At 33.1% G+C, this 19853-nt stretch overlaps 1 protein-coding gene across 1 annotated transcript; it reads right to left on the reverse strand.

The window, feature by feature from the left end:
• Nucleotides 1–191: 191 nt before the first annotated feature.
• LOC109814730 (Carbohydrate-binding-like fold) lies at nt 192–18090 on the reverse strand. Its single transcript, XM_020379227.3, has 27 exons — nt 17813–18090; nt 17461–17526; nt 16356–16442; nt 16163–16219; nt 15983–16047; nt 15560–15729; nt 12546–12607; nt 12318–12401; nt 11783–11942; nt 11171–11286; nt 10195–10323; nt 9797–9868; nt 9521–9616; nt 9359–9436; nt 7812–7940; nt 6671–6847; nt 6271–6474; nt 6073–6186; nt 5724–5965; nt 4835–4880; nt 4506–4754; nt 3918–4148; nt 2827–2918; nt 1414–1642; nt 980–1333; nt 779–852; nt 192–678 (listed from the first exon to the last, which is right to left on the reverse strand). The coding sequence occupies exons 1-27, from the start codon at nt 17945–17947 to the stop codon at nt 573–575; spliced, it is 3624 nt and encodes a 1207-aa protein (XP_020234816.1). The 5' UTR covers nt 17948–18090; the 3' UTR covers nt 192–572.
• Between the last annotated feature and the right edge of the window lie 1763 nt (nt 18091–19853).

Raw genomic sequence — 19853 nt, forward strand, 5'->3', positions numbered from 1 at the left:
ATGGAAGTTTTCTCCTTTGCCCGACAATAGAAGTCCGTAATATACACGTTTCTAGTCCGCCATAACTACCGGTGAACTAAATTGTAATACCAACCTAAATTACCTACGTTTAACTAAACGAACTACAATATTTTCCTATCAAATACGGAAAATATACTGTGTATGCAGCAGGACAAGTTTGGCTATATCAATTAAACGAATAGCACCATTCCATTAATTCCCTACTTAAGTTACAAAACCTAGTTCTTCCTTGTATGATAAACAAATCAGGCACTTCCAAAGAGGGTCAAAATATTCAAGCTTAATCCCTTGGCTGTAAAAACTAAAATGAAACAAAACTTCAGAAGCAACAAACACATGCTGCTTTTACGTTTGCTCCTCAGCCAAGAAATAATGATACTGACAATGAAAGAAGAATTATTAATTACATTCTATTTTGCATTTTGCCCCACCAGATTAATAAAAGAAAACCATCCGAATCTATCAGAGAACGTGAATGCTATCAAACTAACTCAACGAACAGTCTACGAGCAGTTATGCTACCGTATGCCTCCTATGATTGAAAAGGAGATTTAGAAAGTCTTCTTTCGCAACATTGGCTTCTTCACGTCTTTTCTTGAGGCCGCAGTGAGTCCTGGTGTGGGTATGTCTACTGTGGCTTGATACAAGTCCTTCAATCTTCGTATAGGGATAGGTGAAGAAGATCAATTAGGATACATGACCACGGAAATCCAAAATAGTTGCAGTTGAAGTGAAAAAGTAGGAATATCTATCTTACCTCGGCATGCTAATAAATAGTGCAACAACTAGAAATCCAACTATAAGAGGGAATACTGGCGCCGGAGTCAACTCCTGCATTGTACAAGAAATAAGAATTAATATATGTGCCACAGAAACAGCCAAAAAAAAAACAATTAATGGCAAACTTTGAAATACAAAGACGGGCAAAAATAGAAAGGATGGAGACTTAAAAAGAAACCTGCTTCAGGTGATCTTCAATCCTGTATCTTAGTGGTCCAACATGGATTTGAACATTTTTCTCCAAGTCGACCTCAATGATATCAGATTCAAATTTAAGCGAACTTGCCGGCAGACCAGATTGAAGCTTAAGAAGGTGTTTGCCCTTTGATAATCCCTTGGCTTGGAAGAAGTTAGAAATGGGCAGGGGGAAGACTGACTCTATCTTGGTTAGGTCACTAGCTGACCTGATTTCCACCATCAGGTGTTTCCGTAGTTCTTCTGTACCATTTCCTTCAACGTGGCAACTTATAATTGTCATTTCCGGCTCCTCAAAAACTATAAAATCCAAACCCTTGATATCCTCAGTTCCAACCTGGGAAAAGTAACCAACAAGCTTATAACAGGTTAGCACATTGACAGCAAATCTAAAACAGATAGCTAGCGGGAACTAACCTTGACAGCAATAGAATCTGGAGATGCACGCTCTATATTAGAACTGCCCACAACATCCCTTTTAGCTACCTTAACAACATAGACAGTATCAGGCAGCAGTCCTCTCAGACGATAATTTCCAGAAGAATCTGTCACAGTTTCCTCAAAATAGCCTTTTGACTCTGACCGGGCCTCAACTGAAACTTCTCCTTTGGGTTGGCCAGACAAAAGAGTGACTATACCTGTAGCACTGTAAGAATTGATTTACCTCAGTTTCGTCCAGAGTAAAGTATGCTTAAGTGAAAAAGTGCAAGCATAGGGAAAGATAGAAAAGGATTCAGGGTGTACAGAAATTTAATATAATTATTACTTTGTAAAAAATATATAATGCAAACATGTCCATGCTCTGTAGTTCGGCTGTCTGTGATTACCCTGGATACCAGTTTTATTTTGTCTCTACCCAATTCACCAGTATAGTTTTAAAAGCTTTTATACAAGGAAAATTACTCATTTTATATAACCTTACAACGATGTGTGCATCTTCAAGTCTGAGGCAATCTCGTGCAGAATGGGCAGTTTAGCATTGCATTTAATCATATGCTTCATGCATACTTGAATAGATATGATTCAATCTATTTGATCAACTACCAATTCAAATGGAATTTACTAAACAATTCAGCATTGATAAAGGAATATATATATATATATATATATATATATATACACTACGTGAGGTATGTGAAAAATCTGGATCATTTAAGTTAGGTGCAGGGGAACCAGCTTGACTTGCAAATGAAAGAACGTATCACATGTAACATTACTAATGAAAATATACTTTCGTGGGGATGATACTCCTTTAGTTGCACTCCTACTCTCACCCAAATTCCCCAAAAAACAAATCTATATCTGATGTGCGGCTGTTTTATCCCAGGGCTTTAGAATAAAGCTACTCAGTTAAACCAGTGGTGGCCGCTTCCACTGCTCTAAAACGAGAGATGTCTTTGTTTTAAACAGATTACAGAGTATTTATGTAGTCTCAAAATTAGTCCAGAGTCTCAATAAATATAACTAGGCCGGTAATTACTGCAAAAATATAATATCAAAAGAGAAAATAACAAATGAGACCAGATATATAAATCAGGAAAAGATATGAAGTAGAAACAATACTTGAACTAGAGTATATATCTTTTCTAATCCAAGGTTAAGACATTGAAAGTACACTTTCAGATAATGTAAGACAATTGGTTTCAATCAAATGTAAGAATCAATTTTTTTCTACAAAAGACAAAAAGGGCAAGATAAGCAACAACAAATACTTGAACCATAATATACAGGAAAAACCATTTCTACAAAGCTAAAAATACTTGAACATACTGATAATTGCTTTTAATTAAATGATAGAAAGGGCAACTAAGGTGAATAACAAAATGAAACCTGTAAGCTACACGTGTGGCCTGGAAAATAACTTCTCTGAACTCCCCTGCTCCAAGCTCTATTGCCTGTGCCGGAGGTGAGAAAGCATACTCCTGGCAAATAAGATAATAATGATAATAATATATACACTGAATTAGGAAGTTGACAAGGGTTTACCTTCAGCAACGACAGACATAATTTTAATCATCAATTTCTAAAAAATCCTGATATTTACAAACTTTGCAACTTCTTAGCCTATATTGTTGAGTTGCACACAAGCAGAAAATACGAATAATTAAGTACAAGCATAAAGAAAGGAGACCTTCTCAATCTGAAAAGAAACACGTGAAGATTCCAGACAAGCAGGCAAAATGATTAAACATGACAGTGAAATGCAATAGTTGTCATTTTCTTTTTCATGTTTCAGTTTGCCAATCACAAGAAGGCTATTATTTTACAACCTTTGCGAGATAGAGAAACTATGATGCACAGACACAATGTGTATCAGATACAATACTTATCCGATGCGGTAATATACAATGTGATATGTGCATATACATATTTAGATTCATATAAAATTCATAACGAATAATAAACATAGAATTACAGTCCTTCAAATTCAAATTAAGAACATACTTCTGCAAAATTACAAAACACAAATATTATAAATTATTGTAAATTGTCATAAATTATTGCCTATTGCCAACACATAGGAATAGCACCAATCTCATTCCCTTCTTCAGCATTATTCTTAAAGAGGATATCTTCCATTTCTAGCTCATCAAGAGACAAGACTTCTATGTTTCTATCTTATACATATTTCTGTCTCATGCTTTCATAACTTCTTTTACAAGCTTTGATATTTCACAGACACGTATCAATGAAGTATCTAAGGGTATTAGTATTGGATACACATACATGAAGTAAATGCAAGTATTGGTGCTTAATAAGAGATGTCTTGGATGTGCATAATCAAACCAAGTATACTGTTAACTGCTAGTGCAGTAACGTGTGAACCAGAGCTGAGCAATAAAAAATTGCATGTCAAGGACATGACAAGCAGTAGAATGCAACATCATAACAGTTGTGTCGAGTTACAGTATAGTTAGTACCTTTAAAACAGGACGCAAATAGAACATTCCAGGAAATAAATTATCAAACAGGAATGTCCCTCCAGCTCCTGATACTGAGTTGTTTCTATAACCATTGTCACCACTCAAAGATAACAGAACAGAAGGAATGGGCTCTTTAGCATCATCTTTGTGATGTATGTGTACTGAAATTTGACTAAGTTTCTGACAAGTAAAGGAATGAGGCGCAACTTTTTTCAAATGATATCCAGGCTGCAAATATAAACAAAAGAAGAAAAATTAATCAGTGTAAGAAAACAAGATGGTAACAGAATTCATAAAAAAGGGGAACCCGATGTAGTAGGCTCCTAAGACTATAGAGTTTGGGAGGGTATTGACAAATAAAATTGACCACAAATACATATATAATGAGATAACTTTCATCTTGTGGTTCTCCACCAGTATTTTATCTCTACTACACTCCTCATACTAAACTAGAATATACACAAGTAACTATGACCATCAATTTTAACGAACATTACAGATAAGAAGAGAAACTTTACAACTACATTTTAGTATTTTTAAATTAAAGCATTTATTTTACTTGGTTTGTTCTGAGAAAGTGACTACCTTTGAAGCCTTGACATTGTAACCAATATCATCGTACAGAGGACCTGCCACATAGGAACCATCAGTACCAGTGGCCGTTTCAAGAACTAAATCACCACTTTTAAGTGCAGTAATGCTGCTGTCCCCTGCAGCAAAAACTCTGATGTGGACACCAGAAAGAGGGGGCGAAACTGATCCTTCAATATATGCACCCAGTTGACAAGAAAATGCAGGAATATAAGCTTGACAATTATCATCTGTCACTGATACCTAAGGATATGGATTTTGCAAATAAAACAGTGTTAGTCCCATAAAAATATCAGTACAAAAAATAATCTTTTGATTCTTACTTGACGTTCTCTAGGATAAAATAAAAGTTTTTTCTGCCCATCATTCCTGTAACCAAACAAGAACACATCAACAGTATAAATTGGGCAATTGAAGTGCCTGAATTAGTTTCATTTGAAAGATACAGAGAGAGGAGGAAAGGGGTGGGATAAAAGAAATGAGTATTCAAAGAACTAAAGGGAAAAGTGTACAACCAGAATCATAGCATAGTGTGCATTATATGCACAATACAATAATAAGCAACATGGAATCATAAGAAAATGGTAAGTCAATTAAAATGTTTAACCTTACAGGAAAGCTGGAAGCATTAAATACAAAGCTGAGATTTATAACTACTTTTTCTAGATATTGGGTGTAACTCCATCTTAGAATTTGGGCTTGCTTAAGTCAAATGTTACAAAACCGACTTGTAAGATGAAAACTTCCCAACCTTTATAGCTCTATTTGAGCCATATCTAGTTGATGTGGGACTAAACTACCTAAGAGCCACTTCTCGATAGCTATGGCTGCACTCTATGACACTTAAATCAATCTTTCTGGTCAGCCCCATTGTAAGTAGCCCTTTTCTGGCCTAGGGGTAACTGCAATTAGGGACACTTTCCAACCTCCATAAAATCAAAATGGAACAAAATACATCTTTTGAAATAGTTTGCATGGAATTAGCATTTAGCAGTTAGCATAAAATGATACAAATCTACTATACTGTAAGCTGTACACAGTCATTCCCTTCGTTATAATAGGCAAAGATGTAATGAGATAGTCACTATTATGTATTCACACAATTGATATTGATTTTCCTTCCCTTGATCCAATCTGCTTTTACAAAAGCCTTATAACTAAAATAGATTAACTAAAATTGTTCAGACAACCAGCTAGATTAGATAGATGTACCTTGAGTCCCGAGGAACAAAGGTAAGCTTCTCTCCTAAATTGGCCCAAACAGAATACTCAAATATAGCAGTATCTGTTTGATCTTTCGCATGGGACTTAAGTGTGGCTGTAGCATAGTCATTAACACCAGCTCTGTCATGTTTAATATCAACAACTATATTCTCAGGCAATGCATCAAGTGAGCCAGACTTCACATTTATTTGTCCTTTAAGAAGATACTTTTCTCCTGTTAGATGGATGGGCTACAAAAGAAGAAAAAAATTATGAAAGAAAATCCTCAAAAGTACCAAATATAAATAATACATGAAAAACTGGAAAATATAATCATGGATTTATTGATTCTCCATACCGATTGATCAGATGTATTTATTTTCAGCGATGAACTCCCAAAGAAGATACAAGAGTCGGCAAAACTAAATTCATGTACACCAGGATGTTCTAAACATATATGCTGGGAACCTTTCTGCGGATATGATAAAAAGAACAGAAATTAACTTTGCGAAGCTGCAATTTACTGACATATTTGGATTGACTATAATTGTTGTACCTGAATTTTCAAATTCACATTTGACCCATCAGGTTGAGTCAGATAACCATCAACATTGTGTGTGGAGATAACATTGACCCAGTAGCCTTTTTGAACAAAATGGATTCCTTTTAAGTCCTCAGCTCCAACATTTACATCTATGAAGCTCTGTTCCCAGCACCAATTATCTTCTAAGGTCACTGATTCAGGGGAACTATGTTTGACCTACAACAAATATTATTACAGTGGGGAAAAAACTTGTAAGTCAGAACTTTCCAAAAAAAAAAACTGATAATGAACCAAAAGTTTTAAAAAAAATTAAAAGAAAACTTTACAGGCAGTAAAACTCAAAACAACCAAAGAAATTCCACTTAAAAAAAACCCAAATAAAATGGGAAGGCAAAAAAAAAAAAAGGCCAACCTCAAGCCTGTATTTTCCAGGAATAACATCGGAAAACAGAAATTCACTACTCTCGGTGGTCAAGCTAATTGTCTTTCTCTCTTCATTATGTTTATCAACCTTTCTCACCAGAGTAACAGATACAAATGGACCACATTTCTCCTTGCATGATACAGAACCATGAATATTGACCAGAGCCTACAATCATGAGGCACACAATCAGAATATAACAATATATAATTAGCTCCAGTGTCCTAGTCTTTGTGGGGATAAGGTCAAAAAGATTCACAAAGAAAATGGATAAGTGTAAGATATTTAAAGGGATTATATAAAAATTCAACCATATAGGAAATCTATATATAAATAAATAAAATCAAGGTTAGAAATTCTATTATAATATGTTGAGATCCCATATTGACAAATCTGCTATCTTCTTTGCTAACAAATCTGCTACAACCATAGCATCACATTCATCCAGCATACCTACCCCACACTTGCGGCAATACCATAGATGACCCACATCTAGCCACAGAAAACATCATTGAGAATCATATGAAGTTTATGCCACTGAAAGAGAGGCTCCAAATTTTGTTGAATCATTTTACAGTCATCTTGTTTGATCTATCCTTGATGAGAATATACACTATAAAGAAAAAGGGAAGAACACTTGAAGGCCCATTTGTTTTTCTCATTGGCAACAGTGGAGCAAAGATAGCAACTTGATCTTTCTTTATCCTCAAACCCCCATCATCTCCTGAATGAAGGCGTACAAAGCCTACCATAAGATTAGCACCTTCTATGTTCATTTTGATAGCATTGTGAGGTACCCTGTCATTTTCTCCTTTGACAGCGACAGTGACACACTGAAGCCAAGGAGTCTTAAATTTCTACCATAGTAGACTCCCCTTTAAACTCTTTTATCCAAACTCATTGCTATATAACATCATTCGCATACTAACTTTGCTGAAAAAATCATACAACCATATGAGACTGATCATCTAGTGCTCAACTATGTTGATAAAGCACTCTAATTTTGATCCCCCAAAGAACTCAGCATGCATAGTGCATAAAAAAACTTAAGATAATTAGGGAAAAGGAAGAAAGAACTAAGAAGCATACAAGATAAGTAGATAACCAATAGCTAATGTGAGTGAAAAATTACCTGTGAAAATTCAATATTCAACAGGGGACTTTTGACCACAACATCAATATAAGATGGAGCAAACAAGAGTCCAGCAGCATTCTCAGGAGTAGCAGCAATGGCTGACAAGCGATATTCACCTGGAAGAACCTAGACATTAAAAAATTTACACATCAGTAATAAGAAAGGAACAATCAAACTTCAGCAGAAACTCTAGAAACATCATTAAAGTAAAAAACCATGAAATTATTTCAACACTCAATAAAATTGAGAATTCAAGACATGTGATTTGGATAGCTATGCAAAATCAACATACAAAAAAAAAAAAAAAACTATGAACTGCAGATGCTGAAAATTTGCCTTTCTTTCGTACATTTCAACTAAAATATTCAATATAAAATACTGCATATCTAACCCAAATCCCACAATAACATATTCTAAACTGTTCAAATAAAAGACTCCTAGAAAAACTATGTCAGAAACTCAAAGCTCTAACTACAAGTTTCTGACTTTTTCTAATATGTGATTAATGCATTTCAGGAGTTGCGGAGCTAGAAAGAATTATTTGGAGGGGCAAAAATAACTTAAAAAATGTATAAATTAAATGTAATAGTTTTAATAATATAATTTTTATAGATGATTTTAAATATTTAATGATATTATTTAAATATTAATATTTTTATGATATTAAAATATTTTTTCTACTTTATTAATAACATTTCTTCACATTTTTTAAACTACTTTTATATATATGTGTGTGTGAATTTTTTATTAAATATAAAGAAATAACTAGTTTTTTTTCAAAAAAAAGGAAAAATTTGGGGAAAAAATTGAAAAGAAAAAATAAAAAATTCATTAAAAAAATCTGCATGCAATAAAAATCCACAGATTCAAGTTACATTATATTATAAAATTATAATGAAATAGTTAATGTATAAAAGTATTATTAAATCAATTATAGTGGTTGGTGTTATAAAAATCAAAAACTTAAAAAGTGCATTGTTGACATAAAAGTTTAAATAAAATTATAATAAAGAGAATGACTGCAGATTAGTTTCTTTATATTCTTTTAATGATTAAATATTTGTATTAAAATTTTCCATGCTCATTTAATGACTTAAAACTATTAATAATTTAGAAATAAATAAATTTATTTATCATCATCATTCAATGACTTAATATTATTAATAACTGAAAAATACAATTTAAAAATATTTGAAAATTTATGCAAAATTTAAATAAATAAAAATAAAAATTATTTTTAATGATTACAATATATATATATATATATATACTCTTTTTTTTTTGTGTGTGTGTGTGTGTGTGTGTGTGTTTATCACAAAACCTAGATTCAATAAATTAGATAGATTCAATGTATCATGCTGCTTACTAAATTAGCTAACACTCCCAGAGCATATGGTTGAATCTGTTATTTAACATCCTAATCCACCACCTTTTCTGTTTCAGCCTCAGCTACTTGTATCCACACAATACTATGAGACACTATCAAGTAAAAACAATACAGAAAGGAAAAAAGTGATTTGATTTATTCCTCTAACCTAACATACCTCAAAGCAAAAGTTTCCATTTTCATCTGTTGGCTTCTTTTGTGGTTTCACATTATCAGGTCCATGAGTCAAAGCCACCTAGTATAACAATTATGAAAAGACAAAGTTTAATTTTAACATGAAAATATTACTAAAATAATTACACGAAGAAGAAATGCATACCTTTGCTTTAAGACCACCACTAACCATCCTAACCAAACCACAAAGATTGTATGAAATGGCATTGATGTCTTCTATTGAAGCCATATTTGGCAATACCTGAGCAAGCAAACAAAGTTTGAAACAAGAGCTACGCAGCAGCATTTTTCATTATTACAAAATAGGCATCAAGGCTAAGTTACAAGCTTTTTTCCACCATCTAACAAATTTTCATCATCAGATTAAAAGAGCAATATAACAAACTCAAAAATCTGCTAAAATTTATATGACATATTTTACCATATAATTCTCCAATTTCTTGAATTTGTAATGCTCCTTTTGGGCCTCTATGGTGTAGTGCTTGGATGTAACCTAAAAAATTAAACAAAAAAAGAAAATGTAAAAGAAACTACAATCAATTGAAAGGTCTCAGCACAATATACAATGAGTTAGAAACAAGAAGAAAAAAATAAGCTGGCCTAGCTAAGCCCTAATTAGTATCCAGGAAGATTGAAAAATCTCTTACATACTCAGATTGACAGAAGCCAACCTATCCAAATAAAGAAAAGTGGGGAGAGAAACATTATTGAGACGGAAGTAAACAGCCAAGAGATTCAGAAACTTATGTCCATAGACAAAAAAATAGAATGCCTTGCCAATGAATGTGTTAAATGAAGCACGTTTACACATATCAATACCTGATCAAGCTTGTAATATCCTTGATTGTCAGTAATAGACCTTTCATGGCCATCAACTATGATTTGGACCCCCTCCACTCCAATGCCATTTCCATCGATTACACGGCCTCCAACAGAAAATCCAGTTACCTGTAAGAATTAGCATTGACAACAGATACTTGAGAAAGCAAAATAACATGCACAATCACAATAATACAGATAGTAAAATTACAATAATATAATTATTAAAAAACCAAACTTGTTTCAACATACCAAATATTTATAACTTCTCAAACAGTCATATCAATATTTGATACCTAGATAATTTGCAATTCCAATCTTAATTTGCAAATTTTTGTATTTTGGGTTTTTCTTTCACATTTTTTTCAGCAGCAATATGTACTTCTAAATTTCAATAAATTAAGGGATAGCCAGAAATATATGCAACTTTGAGCAAACAATTTTTCTTCCATTAACATTTACAGTGGCTAACCATAGCCATCACCCAACAGTTGTTAACTGTTTTGGTCAATCGGGACTCGGCTATCCTTGGTTACTTTGATGCCAATAAGTATATTCAATTAATCATTAAATCATAATAATCTGTATTGCACATAAAAGCTCATTCTGCAAGTGGAATATCATTTAAAATAGAAAAAAAAATGAATACAAGCTACATGAATATTGGATAGAGCTTTGCTAGCATGCCTCTGAATCTGATGGTGTATGTTCAGTAATACAACAATTATGTGGAACACAGATGTGAAAATATTTTTTAAGAGATTTTTCAGAAATACTGCAACACAATCTATCATTCACATTTCATTTAATGAAAGTTTCACAAAGCCTACAGTCCTGAACTCAATTGTAAATTGTAATACAAAATAGGCTTTTTAATTAACCCCCCATTGATAGCATTTGTATTTATTCTGAATGTCATAAGAAACAAAAAGTGAAGATGGTTGGTGGGTGAAACATTTTTATTCATATAATCTACCTGAAACTTTTGAGGCACTGGTACATGCTGATGCTTAACATTAACTGAGACGCTGGGTGGTGAAACATCAAATACTGTATTTTCACCCTTATAGTAGGGCACAAGCTCATAACTTCCTGTACAATGATAAAAAGTGTGAGCACTAAATTAAGCATAATAGGTTCTAGCAGCATGTAGTAAGAAGAAACAATTTACAAGCTCAGCAAAATGATAAATATTCACTCCACAAAAATATGAACAGCAACTGTAAAGTACGCAAAAATACAAGAAAAAAATTGAAGTAAAATTTAATATGATCAACAACCATGTCTAGGAGAGACCAATTGTAGTACATTCGTGAAGGGTGAAGTTCCTAGAATCTTGAAAACTAAATTCCATGCATGTAATTGCAAGTTGGCAGTGTTTATTTAAAAGTTTAATGCACAAATTACAAACAAGATAACAAAAATGCTCTGGAAAAGAATACTCCTGTTTAGGTGCACAAGAAATTCAACATTCCCCATAGGACATTCAAAAGCTCCTAAGAGGGTTCCACTTCAGCTGAAAAACACACACTTTGATACACATCAGCAGGGGGTAGATGACAGAATAAGCACTCAAAAAAGTAATTACCACAAGGTATTGAATTGAATGTGAACTTTCCATCAGCATCTGATACAGCATGACAGAGAGCTACTCCTTGTCGTGGGCCATTAGTAGAACCTTGCAAACATTCTACCTCTGAAACATCATCTGAATATAAGAAAATATGGACTCCTAATATCGGATTTCCCTGCAAAAAGAAGAACCAAAATGAAAGGCATAACTACATGAGAAAGGTTTAAACTAAACTGTCAGGTTCAAATATAAACCATATCTAACTTTTTTGGAAGTTTAAAGTGAGTGAGAACCAACACATCCTTCAAGTGTTCAACACATATAAAAATGTGAATAGATGAAGCAGTCGGTGCAAACAATAATTTACTTGTTGTATGTCATAGACATCCTTGGGATAAGGCTTTGGTGTTGTTGTATGTCACAGACATATATGGTTCTTTTCACAAGATTATATCATAATATATATATATATATATATATATATATGATATAGCAATTACATAAGGAAAGTGAAATTTTAAATAAGATTTGTCCCTTCAACAAATATTACCTGAGCAACAACAAATCCACTGATACTATACCCAGGGACAAAGAAAACATCATCAACTACCCCATTTCCAAAGCCCAATTCAATCTGCGAGAAGCACAATATTAGGAAAATAGTAAGCACAATATGCAAGCTCATTTAATGTATTAAGAGACTAAAGAGTGACACAAAAGAAATGGGTATGAACACAAAGTAAAATGCTGAAAGCAGAACCTAACATAATATTTCAACCTGTGTTGAACCTTTAACTTCAACTTTCATATCAGGATTTGAAGCACGTAGTTCATATTTACCTGCAAATCACAAGTTAGAGTATACAAGTTAATGTAGCATACAGTATTATCCTAGTCTCTGTAGTAGATGATTTTTTTCTCTGTAACTATATCTCAGTTAGTCAGCATAGTTTGTTGTCTGTCAGATCAGTGCTGAGTCAGCACTGTGTCACTAGCTTCCTCGACACTCTTCTCAGAGTGACTCAATAACTATGCACTCTACCGAAACACTGCAACCTCCCCTTTCATAGTGAACACAAACGCAGGGAAGAGAGCCAGTCATGTTGTTTGGATGAAAAAATTGGCACAATTCACACACAAAAATACAGCACAAGGAGAGGATGAACCCAGCCAAAAGAGCAAAAGAAAAAAAAGTGGGACAAACAGAACTCTAAACAGGTCTAGAGGCTGCTGGAAAGTTCTAACAGTGGTTGGGAAAGACATTGGATAAGTTTTAAGTTCTGACAGTCACCAGAAAAGTCGCCGAAATACAGACAGTTGTGCAGAATCCTGACAATTGCCAGAAATTCTAATGATCATCAAAAAGGTAGTCAGAAAATCAGGTGGTCACCAGAAAGGCGGTAATACAGTAAAAACTTGATTCACAGCACTCAGTCCCCAGTTCTTAGAATGTGTGTTTAGACCTAACTCAATCCTATAAAATCAGTTTGTTACATAAGGGAGGGTTGCCCCTCCCACTTAAAAACTCTTTGTTTGCCTCATCTTTAATTGATGTAGGACTTGGATTTTTTCCAATACATTCTCTCATGTCCAGCACTATTGAACTAGATACATGGACAAATGGTGGGTGACACATTTTAATGATTTAAGATAGGCAGAACTTGACTCACAGCACTCGATGCCAGTTCTTAGAATGTAGATTTGAACCTAACTCAATCCTATAAAATTAACTTGTAACGTGAGAGAGGGTAGCTTCCCACTTATAAAAATCTTTGTTTGCCTCATCTCTAACCTAGTTGTCAATCCCGAATAGTGAAGCAGAGCGGCCAACTCCAAAAATGAAATAGCGGGATTGCAAATAGCAGGATGATCACTATTTTAATATTATATTTATATATATTAAATGATTAATAATATATATAAGCTAAAAAACAGAAAATAACTCTAAATTCATGCAGTAATCATTTTTAATAACCCATTGATGGTGTGGGACCAGGACAGGGACCAATTCCAGCAGCACCAGCCCCTAAGCTCTGATTTTTTGGTTGGGCCATGGTTCTATTGATCACCAAAGAACAAAAATGTCCAAATAAAAAAAAATGAACAGAAAAAAAAAACGGAACAGAAAAAAGAAGTGAACCAGAAAAAAAAAAAAAAAAAAAAAAAAAAGAGGAAAGATAAAGGAAGAAAAATAAATCACAGGAATGAGAAGAGGAGAGAAAAAATAGAAGAAAAAAGAACAAAGAAAAAAAAAGAGAGAAAGAATACCGCAGGAGAAGAGGACTGGAGAGAGATTGCGAGAAGAGGAAGTCTGAGAAGAGGAAGAAGACACAGAGACAGACCGAGACATGGTCGAAGAATCCGTCAGAGAAAACGCACGAAGACGAGTCATGGAGAGAGCCTGAGATGACGCACAAAGACAAGAGTGTCGAAAGTAGGGTTGTGTTGTTCGCATAGAAGAGAAGGGACAAGGGATGTGTTGCTCATACTCAATGGAAAAAATACCCTTAATGAGGTATTTTTTGAATTTTTTAAATTCGCAGATCCACTCCGCACTACAAAGTTTGCCACACCAACCGCTATTGGAAAACGCTCCACTCTGAGGTCAGCATGGCAGCACAGTTCATTGCACCGCGATAGCGGCTGCTATTGACAACTGTGATCTTTAGTCAATGTAGGACTCGAATTTTTCCCAATACACCCCCTCATGTCTAGCACTATTGAACTTGGTACATGGATAAATATGGTGCGTGGCTCATTTTAATGATTTAAGATAAGCAAAACTTGGATTTTTCCCAATACACCCTCTCACGTCTAACACTATTGAGTTTGGTACATGTATCAATGCTAGTGACCCTTTTAGGATGGATTTAAGATAACTAAAATACCATCTTAGAATGTGAATTCGGGTCCAACTCAATCCTACAAAACCAACTTGTAAGGTGAGGGTAGTCTCTCATTTATAAACTCTTTGTTTGCCTTACCTTTAATTGATGTGGTACTTGAATTTTTCCCAATATCAATCAAGTTTACAAGTTGCTGACAGCTTAAGAGCACAAATAGACCATATTCATAGTGTTTTGTTGCAGTAGAAAATCCCCTAAGATCAGGGGCTCAGAAACCATTTGTGAAGAGAGAAACAAAGATTTTATTTTCTGAATTTGCTCGAGTGAGAATATCACTCAGTTATTTATAATAATAATAATAATGATGATGATTAGAGAGATAGTAACATTATTATTTTCAAGAGAACAATTAAAATATCACTACTTCCTAAGATACATTGAGCTCAGCTAAACACAGTAACTAAGCTACTTGGAAGAGTAATACTCATTAAATGCACCCATTTCCAACATTACTCGTTGCAAAGTGCACAAGAGAAAAAATTTATCCATTAAACCTAATTACCCAACTAAAGTAAACATTCCCTTTTTTTTTATTTTTTATCTATACACATTCTGAACAGCATATAAAACTAGTAAGACAATCTTGTTCACCTCCAGTTAATCTTGTTCGTCCTCAACTACTTGTCAAATCAATTAATCTTGTTCACCTCCAATGATATCATATTTTTTTATCTGGAAACTTGAATCAATTTTGCGGTTTTGCCTATCTGGGAACCATTTGTGTTTTTAATATTCTTTGTGTTACATAAATATAAATCCTATATACATGAATCTTGGACAACTACTTACATGCGGTAATAATTTCCACAATACTGCAAGAACTTCCATACATAATAAAATAATTTAAAACTGAGAACTTTCCAAAAGCAAACATAAACTCCCCTACCTGGAATTATATTTGTAAACAAGTAACTGCCTGAGGATGAAGTTAAGACTGAAGAGACAAGATCCCCAGAAAGGGACAATAGTTCAACTTTTACATTTGAAGGGCCTCCATTTTGAACTGGACAGCTTTCTCCCCCTACAGCTCCCACAACTCTACCAGATATAGTGAACCTACAATACACAAACAAAACTTTGCAGGTAATTTCAAAATAAGCAGGCATAGGATGCAGCAGGACATACAGCAACATCAACAATAGCCCTATTCCACTAACGTTTGTTACATAGATCACATGACGCCATTGGGCCCAGTTGAAAACTAAACTCTCAAGGATATCATTCACCTTTCACCATAAGATTCCTTTTAAATTTCCTCAAAATTAAAAAACCACGTAAAAGTTTAAAAAAAATCAGAATAATAGCCTACCCTGTGAAACGGAAGTTTATATCTTCATTGCCATTGCAACCATTATTGTCAACCACCACAGGCACCTGTAGGGATATGAGGGGGGAAAACAAAGAAAGTGTCAGAGTTCATAAGAATACTTTTAGAATATGTCAAGTGAGACAGATCATGCATCCTGATTATAACTAAGAAATAACTAACCTTTTCTGGATCCCATGTCCATCCTGCAGGTCCATTGATTTTAATTACAAAGGAACCCTGTGGTGAAAATAATTGCATTTAGAATAACTGAATAATGTATTCACATCTAAGGCATATATATGCTGTTCTATTTTTATGCAGACAGAAGTTGCCCAAATATGCTTATATGTGGACAAATTCATGCAAGTTTTACCTTGTCATATACTGGAATAAAATAGTACCCATTTGGAGCACATTGTGTCCTATCCTTTACCAGTCCATCCACAGTTTGAAGCTCAACCTACAACAAATGGATCAATTGTCATTGAATGCCAGTTAAAATGCGTGCATTACATCGAATAAACAAACAGGAATGCCCTTGGATGTGTAACATTGCATCCTCCTCCCAGTATGTTACCAAAAAATAGTATATAACAAAAAAGACATGAAGGGGCTTTCTTATGCATCTCTTGTTTTCCTATAATATCCCATTTCAACAGCAAACTGCAAGCTAAGCCAGTAACATGATCACAGCTATTTTACAAAAAAAATTAGAATTCAAAATCAAATGTAAATCAATGGCAAAGTAAGGGGGCATTTGAAAGAGAACTTACGGGGAGCATATTTGAGTTTATGAAAATGGCATATGACTCATAAGCTCTGTTAGCTTATTTCAATAAGCTTCTTGGAATAGCTTATCAAAAATAAGCTCTTTCTAGCTTATTCCAATAAGTTTTACAGTCAAATCTAAGGCATAACCCCTCATGTGATAAGAGCTCATTGGCTATCTACTTGGGCCTTGTTTTAGATAGACTTCTCCATAAGCACTCATAAGAGAGAGAAAATATATGAAGGTAAAACTAATTGAGCTTCTTCCATGAGTTAAAATCAATTTATGCATTTAACTTTTATAAAAGCTCTCTCGTCTAACTTTTTCAAAAGCTGAAGTACACAAGTTAATTTTAGCTTATGGGAGAAGCTTAATATATTTTATCTTCTTTTTTTTCCTATAAATGCTTATGGAGAAGTTTACCTAAACAGAGTCTTAATTAAGTTATTTACCCAACTCACTTTAAGTTTATTGGTTTAACTTTAACCTATCAACATAAGCTCCTTTTAGCTTATTTCAAAATCAAATTTATGGTGAAAGCTCTCTTGTGATTAGAGCTTATTGAATAAGCACTGTTGATTACCTAAACTCACCCTAAGTTTACAACTCATATGTATTCATTTTTCTCATATTTTTGGTAAACTAGAGAATTATTCAGTAAAAATACAGTTCATGAAAATATTTACAAAATATAAATACACGCACTTACCGTGACATCGGAATAATCCAATTTAGCATCAGATTGCTTCCTCGACTTCACCAACGAGGAGCTCGCCTGCGGAAACTCAAATTTATAAGCAAAGACAAGCATCGAGCGGATATTACAAAAAAGAGGCAAAAAGTAAATATCAAACTAAGATAATCAACGGAAATCATCCGAGATAAATGTGAACAGAAAAACAGGAATTACAAAACGACAAACGTGAGTTAGAGCAGAAATTTCAGATCCGTGCATATTTTTTTTCAATTCGAATGCCTGAAAATCAATCTCACAGTTGCTGAGGATAAAGAGCGATATTAATCATGACGTAATCGGCGTTTCAAAGCTGATATTACTTTACCTCGACAAATCCACCGCAGCCATAGATGGAATCAGCAGAAGCAGCTGAAATCAAATAAGTTGCGATGAATAGTAAGCATAGAAAAGCATCTCTAATCGACATTTCAGATCTCATGATCGGCGATGAATTCAACATAAGGTGGATGAACAGATCTGGAGAATCATACGAATATTTATATTTATTTATTTAATAGAGCTACTTCACTCCCAGATAGGTCTGGGACTGAGAGGGTTTATGGGATTTTGGAACAAAACGAAAAACAAAAGGGCCGTAGTTAGAGTGATGGCACAACTTATGGCATTTTTCTAATTTAATTTTAAGAAACTAAATGTTTTTTTAAGAATTATTTATTCAAAATTTGGGGCTTATTTTATTATGTGCTGAAATTAATGATTAGGTTTAAAATAACGATGTTGCGCTGTGCTCGTCAAAAAAAATAAAATCACGATGTTGTGATCTTATATTTTATAGACTTTTGGAACATACTATTATTTTTAACTTTTGAAAAGGTGTTCAAATATTTTTCTCTTCTAACATTTAAATATTATGAATTTTTTTAAAAAATATATCTCAACTTTTTCTACAGTTATGTTATTAGTTAAAACTTAAAAGTAATTTGACTATCTTTTAGTAATTTGATGGGTTGAAGATACACAAATTAACTTAATTAATTTACTCTTAACCTATTAATATAAAATGTATATATAAAAATATATTTTGTATAATTTTACAAGATATAATTTGTGATATAATTTGTAGACATTTATAAATAAAATAAATGGTATGTTAAAAACAAATTGCTTAATATTATTTTCAATATTTTCATAATTTGTCTTATATTTTTAACTTTTTGCATTAGATTTTGATGAGTAAACTTCTTAATTCATAAGCCATCAACATATGATAGAATGAAACGAGATATATTTTTATTTTATGTATAATATAAGTCATTTAATTTTGTCTTCCAACTAGAATGAAGGTTTTAAAAGAGTTGAGTGTTATTTTGACCCCTTGCTTTTGGTGGATAGAGATTCATTACAACTATACTAGTGAGCTCATTTTAAATAAGATCCGGCCTAAAGAGTGGGATTGCACCCTGCATCATACGTCGCGGGAAGGCAATGGATATGTAGATACTCTTCCTAAGCTTGGTGCTTCCTCGGATGACCAACTTTGGTTCATGAGTGTGGCGATTGAATGACTTGCTCTGTCTCTGTATTAATGCGAGAGGAACAATTTTTTGCTAGATCGTAATCTTTATATTTTCTTGTCAATTTTTTTCTTTTGTTTTTTTCTTCATTCTTGCAACTCTCTTTGCTTAAAGCAAATTCATCAAGAATTATGATAAATTTGTTTTTCCACCCCTTAAAAAGTACCTTACCCGTTAGTAATTAATGATTTATTATATCTTATGATGGTTTTCAAATAGGTTAAAAATAAAAATATAAAAAAGCATAAAATATTTTTCTCTTCCGAGAGATGTTTAAATACAACTTTCTCATGTCTGTTATTTTGAAATAAACATTATTCTTTCGTTAAAAGATCAATGTGTTATATAAACTCTTTACTAAACATCGAATTAAATGAATATTTTATTTCATTGTTTCATACTTCACAATGTTCACATACATGTAATATCTAGATCTGCTCGTCATTCAGAAGAAAAAAACATAGATATGCTTGTCAATTTAACTTTCTAGTTTAAGAGACATTGGATGGAGGAATATCCCCCACCAGATATTTACTTTAGTTGAGTTTGATGTAATCACAGTATTGTTCTCCTTGAATGAAATTAGACATATTTATAAATAATAAAAAAAATAAAACTTTGTTGGAAAAAAAATGTAATTATTATTTGATGAATAGAACACTCATTATAAATAGTGATTTTATTTATTAGAATCAAATTTGATATAATTTTTTATATAATAATTTACGCAAAATTGTGTAAAAATAATAAAATTGTTAAATAATAAATTGAAAATAAAAAATGCCTGATTTTACAATTTCTATAGATAATTAATAACTACAAGTTCATGCT

This window comes from Cajanus cajan, chromosome 6 (assembly GCF_000230855.2).
Source record: "Cajanus cajan strain Asha chromosome 6, NIPB_CcT2T_4, whole genome shotgun sequence".
Lineage (NCBI taxonomy): Eukaryota > Viridiplantae > Streptophyta > Magnoliopsida > Fabales > Fabaceae > Cajanus > Cajanus cajan.